The 10,541-nt window shown below is 47.8% G+C and overlaps 1 protein-coding gene across 1 annotated transcript in view; it reads left to right on the top strand.

Moving 5' to 3' along the window:
• Positions 1 to 4,718: 4,718 nt before the first annotated feature.
• The window catches only part of zswim6 (zinc finger SWIM-type containing 6), a 72,364-nt gene continuing 66,541 nt past the window's right edge, over positions 4,719 to 10,541 (top strand). Inside the window, exon 1 of the mRNA XM_031894058.1 lies at positions 4,719 to 5,289. Within this exon, the coding sequence (XP_031749918.1) occupies positions 4,755 to 5,289 (535 nt within the window). The 5' untranslated portion in view covers positions 4,719 to 4,754. The remainder of the gene's footprint in view (positions 5,290 to 10,541) is intronic.

Below are 10,541 nucleotides of genomic sequence, written 5' to 3'. Positions count from 1 at the left end.
TAGATCCACCTATTCTATGCAAACATTTGTAACATTTGGACCATGTGTGGGCTCTGAATTATCGTCATGATAATTTTCTTACCATGGCGATCGGTCGTTTAGATGTTTTGTGTATCTGACAATATCCTTGGGGGACCTACAATGGAAGTCACCTGTCACCACGTCCATGCTCATAACAATGCATGGCAAATACCCTTTGGAAAAGCCACCCTTTTCAGAAGCTATGAGGTGCACATGTGTATGCATGTCACCCCCTGTGTCTGCCATAGGCAGAGCATTTCCCATAAGTTGCTATGTAAAGCAGTGGACCATGGAGTTCAAAACACTTGATATACCTTAGGTCTCATAGTTCTCACCCAGTCTCACTGATCAGCTGTTCTCTCTCTCGCTTCATATTTGTCTCAACCATCTGCTTAGATTTCTCTTTGTTCTATTCTCACATGTCCTCTGGACAAGTTTCCCCCAGACCAAGTTGCCAACTATGAGCCCTTGTAAAGCTTACCTGCATCTGCTGGGGCCTGGCTCTCTGATGTTCTCTCATTCAGTTAGAGCCTATATTAGGCTGAGGTAATTATACAAAAATGTGTCCCAGTCACCTAGAGCTTTGCACTGTAAAATTATTCACTGTAAAAGTAATTTTAAGTAATAAAATGTCAATTTGGGCCTATTTTTCAGTTCTTGATTTTGTCCTTTATAATCTGTCTTTCTATACATCTCTCTTCAACCCATGTCAAATTTCACATTGTTTATTAATGACCTGGAGGTGGGCATTGAAAGTACTGTTTCTATTTTTGCTGACGATAGAAAATTGAGCTGTCACAGAGTGATTTGACAAAACTGGAAAACTGGGCAGCAAAATGGAAAATGAGGTTCAATGTTGAAAAGTGCAAAGACTGCCTTGCTTACAAAAGGGCATTGACTCAAGGGATGAAAACATAATTTTGCCTCTTTATAGGTCCCTGGTAAGGCCTCACCTTGAGTATGCAGTGCAGTTTTGGGCTCCAGTACTTAAGAAGGATATTAATGAGCTGGAGAGAGTGCAGAGACTGCAACTAAACTGGTAAAGGGGATGGAAGGGTTAAACTATGAGGTTAGACTGTCAGGGTTGGGGTTGCGAGGGGACAGGATTACTCTGTACAAGTACATTAGAGGGGATTATAGGCAGATAGGGGGTGTTCTTTTTTCCCATAAAAACAATCAGCGCACCAGAGGTCACCCCTTTAGATTAGAGGAACGGAGCTTCCATTTGAAGCAGCGTAGGGGGTTTTTCACGGTGAGGGCAGTGGGGTTGGGGAATGCCCTTCCTAGTGATGTTGTAATGGCAGATTCTGTTAATGCCTATAAGAGGGGCCTGGATGAGTTCTTGAACAAGCAAAATATCCAAGGCTGTTGTGATACTAATATTTACAGTTAGTATTGATGTTGGTATATAGGGTTTGTGTGTGCTGTGTGTATATAGACAGGTCAGTGTATTTTTTTCTGTGTCGGGAAAGTAAAGAAAAAATTCAACCAAGGACTATTTTTTCCAAAACAACTCTCTAAAAATAGTCAATAAAAATCTAGCAGTTTTCTAATCATGTTTAATGTCTATTAAACCAGTTATCTTTCTGTCTGGTAACATACATGTTTAGGTGAGCATATTCCATAATGCATGACAGCAGTCTTTGGGTGTAGTTTCCCTTTCATTTAATGAAATCCTTTATCCATCGCTGGACGCCGGTTGCGGTGATATAAAAGTGCGGAGAGGTGTATATGCAGAGAGTGCAGGGGTGTATGTGCAGAGAGTGCAGGGGTGTATGTGCAGGGGTGTATGTGCAGAGAGTGCAGGGGTGTATGTGCAGGGGTGTATGTGCAGAGAGTGCAGGGGTGTATGTGCAGAGAGTGCAGGGGTGTATGTGCAGAGAGTGCAGGGGTGTATGTGCAGAGAGTGCAGGGGTGTATGTGCAGAGAGTGCAGGGGTGTATGTGCAGAGAGTGCAGGGGTGTATGCGCAGAGAGTGCAGGGGTGTATGCGCAGGGGTGTATGTGCAGGGGTGTATGTGCAGGGGTGTATGTGTAGAGAGTGCAGGGGTGTATTTGCAGAGAGTGCAGGGGTGTATGTGCAGAGAGTGCAGGGGTGTATGTGCAGAGAGTGCAGGGGTGTATGTGCAGAGAGTGCAGGGGTGTATGTGCAGAGAGTGCAGGGGTGTATGTGCAGAGAGTGCAGGGGTGTATGTGCAGAGAGTGCAGGGGTGTATGTGCAGAGAGTGCAGGGGTGTATGCGCAGGGGTGTATGTGCAGAGAGTGCAGGGGTGTATGTGCAGAGAGTGCAGGGGTGTATGTGCAGGGGTGTATGTGCAGAGAGTGCAGGGGTGTATGTGCAGGGGTGTATGTGTAGAGAGTGCAGGGGTGTATGTGCAGGGGTGTATGTGTAGAGAGTGCAGGGGTGTATGTGCAGGGGTGTATGTGTAGAGAGTGCAGGGGTGTATGTGCAGAGAGTGCAGGGGTGTATGTGCAGAGAGTGCAGGGGTGTATGTGCAGAGAGTGCAGGGGTGTATGTGCAGAGAGTGCAGGGGTGTATGTGCAGAGAGTGCAGGGGTGTATGTGCAGAGAGTGCAGGGGTGTATGTGCAGGGGTGTATGTGCAGGGGTGTATGTGCAGGGGTGTATGTGCAGGGGTGTATGTGCAGGGGTGTATGTGTAGAGAGTGCAGGGGTGTATGTGTAGAGAGTGCAGGGGTGTATGTGCAGGGGTGTATGTGCAGAGAGTGCAGGGGTGTATGTGCAGAGAGTGCAGGGGTGTATGTGCAGAGAGTGCAGGGGTGTATGTGCAGAGAGTGCAGGGGTGTATGTGCAGAGAGTGCAGGGGTGTATGTGCAGAGAGTGCAGGGTGTATGTGCAGGGGTGTATGTGCAGAGAGTGCAGGGGTGTATGTGCAGAGAGTGCAGGGGTGTATGTGCAGAGAGTGCAGGGGTGTATGTGCAGAGAGTGCAGGGGTGTATGTGCAGAGAGTGCAGGGGTGTATGTGCAGAGAGTGCAGGGGTGTATGTGCAGAGAGTGCAGGGGTGTATGAGCAGAGAGTGCAGGGGTGTATGCGCAGAGAGTGCAGGGGTGTATGCGCAGAGAGTGCAGGGGTGTATGCGCAGAGAGTGCAGGGGTGTATGCGCAGAGAGTGCAGGGGTGTATGCGCAGAGAGTGCAGGGGTGTATGTGCAGAGAGTGCAGGGGTGTATGTGCAGGGGTGTATGTGCAGAGAGTGCAGGGGTGTATGTGCAGAGAGTGCAGGGGTGTATGTGCAGAGAGTGCAGGGGTGTATGTGCAGAGAGTGCAGGGGTGTATGTGCAGGGGTGTATGTGCAGAGAGTGCAGGGGTGTATGTGCAGAGAGTGCAGGGGTGTATGTGCAGAGAGTGCAGGGGTGTATGTGCAGAGAGTGCAGGGGTGTATGTGCAGAGAGTGCAGGGGTGTATGTGCAGAGAGTGCAGGGGTGTATGTGCAGAGAGTGCAGGGGTGTATGTGCAGGGGTGTATGTGCAGAGAGTGCAGGGGTGTATGTGCAGGGGTGTATGTGCAGAGAGTGCAGGGGTGTATGTGCAGAGAGTGCAGGGGTGTATGTGCAGAGAGTGCAGGGGTGTATGTGCAGGGGTGTATGTGCAGAGAGTGCAGGGGTGTATGTGCAGAGAGTGCAGGGGTGTATGTGCAGGGGTGTATGTGCAGAGAGTGCAGGGGTGTATGTGCAGAGAGTGCAGGGGTGTATGTGCAGGGGTGTATGTGCAGAGAGTGCAGGGGTGTATGTGCAGAGAGTGCAGGGGTGTATGTGCAGAGAGTGCAGGGGTGTATGTGCAGGGGTGTATGTGCAGAGAGTGCAGGGGTGTATGTGCAGAGAGTGCAGGGGTGTATGTGCAGAGAGTGCAGGGGTGTATGTGCAGAGAGTGCAGGGGTGTATGTGCAGGGGTGTATGCGCAGAGAGTGCAGGGGTGTATGTATGTGCAGGGGTGTATGCGCAGAGAGTGCAGGGGTGTATGTATGTGCAGGGGTGTATGCGCAGAGGGTGCAGGGGTGTATGCGCAGAGGGTGCAGGGGTGTATGTATGTGCAGGGGTGTATGTGCAGAGAGTGCAGGGGTGTATGTATGTGCAGGGGTGTATGCGCAGAGTATCCCTGGGCGCACTGTAGCGCTCCCCTGCCGGCGCAGCCCGCACTCAAACCTCACACATTTCTTTTGTTTTGAAAGAGCCGGTGACGTCACGGGCAAGTTGCAGTGATTGGAGGTCACGGTTAGTCAGCAGGCCCCGCCCACATTCCGCGGGAGAGACTCCTGCGCGCCCCCATTCACCCGTCGCCTTCCCCCTACTTTCCAGTCAGCAGGCGCGCAACCCTGGTCACGTCTGACTTCAAAGGGCAACTGAAACTTCAAAGCTCACTCCCTCCGCCCCGCCGTCCCCTCAGCACTAGCCACGCCCTCTGCTTCCCGTGACCAGTCATTGGAACGCCACGCCCACATCCTCCGCTCACACTCCTTTATTTATATTTCCACCCCGGTGTGAGATTTGCTTAGCCCCGCCCACTTTGGTCGTGACGTCACTGAGTTCTCTGGGCTTAACCACACCATGTTTTCACTTTAGTGGCTCGGAGGAGGGCGGTGTTTTTGTCAATAATATGGGTGTGGTAGGAGCAGAAAGGGGCGTGATTGTGTGACGGATGTGGGCGTGCCTTGTGTCTTCCTCCCCCTAGTTTATAACGTGCGGGCACTTCCGCTGTCTGGGCAGAAGCGGTTGCGATCATGGCGGAGCGCGGTCAGCAGCCTCCGGCTAAACGGCTCTGCTGCAGACCAGGCTTTAGCTCGTCGTGTAGGCCCGGGCAACGGACGGGCGGAGCCTCATGTGGGGCCGGCGGCTCTGCCCACGGTTTGTCCGGCAGGACTCAGGACCCGGAGTCTTTGCTGGATATCGCGGCCCGGAAGGTGGCGGAGAAGTGGCCCTTCCAGCGGGTAGAGGAACGTTTCGAGAGGATCCCGGAGCCGGTGCAACGGCGTATAGTCTACTGGTCCTTCCCCCGGAGTGAGAGGGAGATATGCATGTACTCTTCGTTTAACACGGGCGGGGAAGATGGAGCCGGGGCCGCCTCCGGAGGGGTGTCCGCCGCAGGAGCCTCCGGGACTGCCGTGGGAGCGGGTGCGGCAGCGGTGGGGGCGGCCTCGGTAGCGTCTACAGCGGGAGTGTCGGCAAGCGGGGAGACTAACGATGAGAACCGGCTGCCCTTCCGCCGGGGGATTGCTCTGCTGGAGGGCGGCTGCGTGGACAATGTCCTGCAAGTGGGTGAGTGTGTGGGGTGGGGGCCCGGCCATGGAGAGTGGGGGCCCGGCCATGGAGAGTGGGGGCCCGGCCATGGAGAGTGGGGGCCCGGCGGCCCGACTGACAAGCACCTGAAAAGTAGCTCTTCCCCCCCCCCCCCCCCCCCCCCAGTCCAGAAGTGCACTCTCCCCTTCTGGGGCATGGAGGCCCCCACCATGGGCATTGTGCCTATCATGCTGACAGAAAGGGGGTTGCCTTTACTAACCCCATGAATGAGGGAAGTCTGGAGAACCACCCCTTGTCAAGGAAATGAATGCCAGGCAAAGCCAGGAGGAGAGGGTGGGTGTTGCCACCCTGCTGGCCCATTAATGAGACCCTCACTGCTATGGCTATTGTTTGCCCCTCACTGAAATGAAAATGGACCCCCTACTTCTATGTCATTCATTTTTATTTTTTACCCCAGGAGGATGGGGTAACTGCCCCAGCACCCTTTGCCCAGCTGTCATTATCTCTCTAATCTCCAGGTGTTGTTTAAACTAACATCCAGCTGATATATGGCACAATATTGTTGAGTTTGGGCATCACAGTGACACGGTCAGGTGATTCTGGGATTTGTAGTTCAAGAGCAACTGGAAACCCTTATGAGTGGTGTACCCATTCCTTCACATAACCCCTCTGTTTTGGAACACCCCCCCCCCCCACCCAGTCCCTCATGGATATTGATTGTTCTGGTCTCCAGCACTTGCGCCACCACTGCTAGATTATACATGAGTATAAGTTTAACAGCTTTAGACCAGCAGAGTGTATTATTTTTTGTGGCTCTTATGGGATTCTGGGACTTGTAGTTAAGCAGCTTGAGAATCCTTCTCTTACTCCCCCACCAACATTTCCCTGTCACCCCTTATTCCCCTGGGATAAAATTGTGAGGCATGAAGGAGGAAACGTGTAATGAGATTTCAGTGTCTGAACAAAGAGAGGAATTTAAAGGGCAGCACACGAGGAGGGGGTTTAAATCTGCAGGCGCACAATGCTGCGCATAGCCAAGTGTGTGTGTTTCCTGTTTTGTTGTTGAGCTGGAGATCTGCTTTTTCCCTTTATGTTTTTTTTTGGGGGGGTGGGATTGTTGTCTTGGTTGTGTGTCCCTTTATATTGCTAGGGACCAGAACCCCATGTGTGTGTGTCAGAGGTGGGCAGTATTATTATTTCCTCTGTCTTTGTGTTGTGCAGCTGGGGAACATATTCTCGCCATAATGCTGCCTGGGTATTCTGCTTTCATGCTCCTATAATGCTTATTTTACTGGAGCTGTCTGGAATGGGAAGGAATGGGAAATCACCCCTCCTGGTGGGCTGTGCTGCTTGATTGCTTGGTAAATCTTGTCAGGATTGTGCATGTGTGAAAGGCATGGAGAGAGGGGCTGATCACACACCCCTGGGCTGTGCTGCTGCATTGTGCCAGGCAGCTCGGAATGGAGCTGTTTCTTGTCAGGACAAGGGAGCAGAGTGAAAACAATACTCACCTTTCATGTATTTCCACCCCCCTCTCCCTCTGCCCTTGGTCCATTTAAATGCACTGCCTCCTTCCATACCCACTGATTACACATCACTCTTGACACCCTATTACTAAGAACTTTTGTCACAAGCACTCTAGCAATTGACTCTTTAAACCTGTCATCTCTGTGGTTTAAGCTTTTGATGCCATAAAAATGTAGATTGAGATCTCGTCCATTAAGCAACACATTGAATTGCTGGTCACACTTGTGATATGTCAGATCGTCATTCTGCCGAATGGAGCCCAGTGTACATTTTTTAGACAAAGACCTTTTTGTCCATTTTTAATTGTACCGATGATAATAAATGATGGCAATGGCTGTGAGCAGACATTGGGCTCCAGTCTTCGACTCATATTTGCCAGTTGTGCATATCAAATAGCCGTCAGCGATTCCCATTGAGAACCTGGCACTTTGTTCTCATTTTCATGTTTATTTGTGTCTTTTCAGTTTTCTGTCACCCCTCGAAAGGAAGCCAAACAAAGGGGGCCCTTTATTTCTTTTCACTGCTCGTTAAATAGAACAGTCTTGACAAAGGCACCAAGGCTGATGCCTTAAAGCAGCAGTGCACTATTATGCTAACCCTTTCTTGGCCGGTTTGGTTGGCAGGACATTGTATAGCAGACCATTTCCGCAAGGAGCTGCGTTGTGTTCCTTTTTTGGTCTTTTGTGATATGATACTTGATTTTTCAGCCTTTGCTCTGTTGAAATGCTAGTCTATTTTTGTGAGTGTTAAATTATATCCCTCTTTTGCTTCAGGAATTGGTTCAGATTCCTTTTTAATCCATTCTGTCTGCACATCATTTGAATTCTAATGCAATCTGCAAACGTGATTTTCTGCATGATCATTCATTTCCTGGACACAGATTGGTTTGCTTTATCTGGGCTTGTTGCCCTCTTCGTCTGCCTAGAGGGCTTTCAGCATTGACAGCCCAGTCTCCCCTCCCACCCAATTTCACCCAATTTTATGTATGTAGCTGCCCCCCCCATTGGCAAGTTTGTATAATCTTAGATGTGTTTGTGGTGGCTGTCAAGTAGCCACCTCCTTAATTGGCATCGGTGGCTGTTTTTTTTTGTCTGTGCTTGACTCTGCATGCAAGCAATGAGGGATGACAGGAGTGCTCACAGGGAGGGTTTTGTGGCTGATTGCATTTAAGCCAGGACTTCATTGTGAAAATAAAGCCAAGGGGCAATAAATAAAAGATGCAATCTCTTCTTGGAGACAGACGCCAAGGCTTCATTTGCTTTAAGCAGGAAAATAGGCTTCTTATAGCTGCACTATAAAAACACATTTTTGCTGTACAGAACTGTTCCAGTAGGCCCATGGCAGCTTATGCAGCTAAATTATTTCAGCACATTTCAGACGTTTGGCCGCTTGGGCCATCCACCCGTGTGACCCAGTTATGTAATTTGCACATATTCTACATGTGGTATAATCAGCCAGGGTAACTGAAACTGGCCCAGTACCTACAGGAAACTGGTAGAATTGCTTTTAACACATCCGTTTACCTTAGTACAGTAGAATGAACTTACAGGACGTTAAGAAAACTAGCCATTAAGGTCAGAACTCAGTGTATGTACAATTTTAAATGTTAACATAAAAACTATTTAAATTTTTAGTGGTTACCAAATACTTGTTTTATGCAGCTGGAGACAAAACATTTTCTGAATAGGGTTGTGCTATAGAAGTTTAGTGCATGGTTCCCATAGTGTTACTGGGGCAGCTAGGACTAATGCTTGGATAGCAATTGCTATTGAAAGCATCTGTAAAGGTGGCCATACACGCACCGATATTATCGTACGAAACCTCGTTTCGTACGATAATCGGTGCGTGTATGGTATGTCAGCGAGTCGACCGATATCGCAGGAAGCTGCTGATATCGGCCGACTCGCCGATCGGACCAGTTGGAAAATTTTGATCGGGCGCCATAGAAGGCGCCTGACCAAAATTCTCCCTTCAGAGCTGAATCGGCAGAAGGAGGTAGAAATCCTATTGTTTCTACCTCCTTACCTGCCGATTCAGCCCTGAATGGTGTGTGGCGGATCTTACGATGTTTCGTGCGATCGATGGTCGTACGAAACATCGTCAGATCGCCACGTGTATGGCCAGCTTAAGGCTGTTTATATTCTCTGCACTACTGCGTTTGAGTCCTTAAACTATGTTGCAGACAACAGATTTTTACCAGACCTAGAGGAGACTAACTTCTACATTTGTTTCAAGAGTCAGAGTTAGGAGTGGGAACGAAAAAGGCTAAACAAATACTGCTTTCAGTTGCAATGACATTTAAATATATAATGTACAATGAAAGCTAGAAAGATTGCTAGGCCCTTATTTATTGCCAAGGCCTTGGGTTTATGTGGCTTGGCTTAAATCCTTTGGGCTATTTGATGTTGACATGTCCAATTTAAGGAGTTGGCGAAAGTTTGTTCATACTGTATCGTCAATGTTACTTTTTATGGCTAGTGGTATAGAATTTGTTTTGGTCACTTTTTTAGAGTAAATCTGATTTAGGAAAGGTGTTCATTGTAAGTCAGTGTGAGTTTTTAAACTGGTACTTGCATTTTAGATTCTTTTAATTTTTGTCACCTAAGCACATAATTTGTTACGCTTGTCAGGCTATAGCCTAGTAATCTATCCTTATTTTACTTTGTTTTATAAGTCCTTTTTTGCCACAACATGTCACTTGCTTAGATTTTATATATGCTTGAAAGGGGATGTTTACATTTTAAGTTACATACATAGGGAAAATTATTTTTAAGAAGCAGTAATTGTGTTGTTGGGTTTTTATTTTTATTTTTTAATGGCTTTTAAATGATTAACTTTGTGTTTCTTTAGCTCTTCTCTTCTGGTTGGAAATACTAATCTATAGGCAGTGGCCTGAAACACTTTACAGTCAGAAGGAGAAGGTCTTGATTAAGGCTGAGGCACAGGGCGGATTTCCTGCCAGTGTCCAGTTCACAGAGAAGTGTCTGATCCTGCTGAGGGGACTTAATGGAACTTGCTTGTGACTAGTGTTGCCAGGCAGATTTCATTCCAAAAACATGCAAATGTGCATTGTCTGGCCTAGTGTTCTGGCATTTTTTCATTAAAACCCCCCAGCCTACTGCAGAAAATGCAACCCGCGAGCCAAACACAAGTCATAAATAAATAGATTCGTCTGCTTTAATAATCTGGTTCCCAGAGGTTGGTTACTTTTGGTGGTCACATTGTATCTTCCATAATAGACAGAACATATATTCTAATTAGGAAATATGTTTGAGCATATTTATAAATATATATTTGTATTCCCCCTTTAATATAAAAACAGGAAGCTCAAGGTTAAATTGGTTGGTTTAAGGGTTTGGTTCTGTTCATCAGTATCTAGAATTGTTATCTTTATGATAGTTGAACTCCCACTGTAGGGTTTGTGTGTGCTTGCTGGTGGTTGCAAATAAAGAACACTGTTGCAGCTTGAATACACAATTCTCCTTATCTCTGTTCCACAAACATGGGCATTTGTCTCTCTTGACATGGGCTGATTCCACAAATCTAAAGCTGACACTGTTGCTGTGCAGGATTGAAATGAGAATCTATCTCTTTACTCTTGATAATATTAAGGCACATTATTTATGGATGAATCAATTAATCTTCTTGTGCTCTGCTACCAGATGACCATATGTTACACGGTGCAGGATATATAATATATATATATAATATATATATTGAAACATTGTTTTTTCAAACATGCA

Source organism: Xenopus tropicalis, chromosome 1, assembly GCF_000004195.4.
Source record: "Xenopus tropicalis strain Nigerian chromosome 1, UCB_Xtro_10.0, whole genome shotgun sequence".
Lineage (NCBI taxonomy): Eukaryota > Metazoa > Chordata > Amphibia > Anura > Pipidae > Xenopus > Xenopus tropicalis.
The sequence above is the reverse complement of the archived record's forward strand: the minus strand, read 5'-3'. Positions and strand labels throughout refer to the sequence as shown.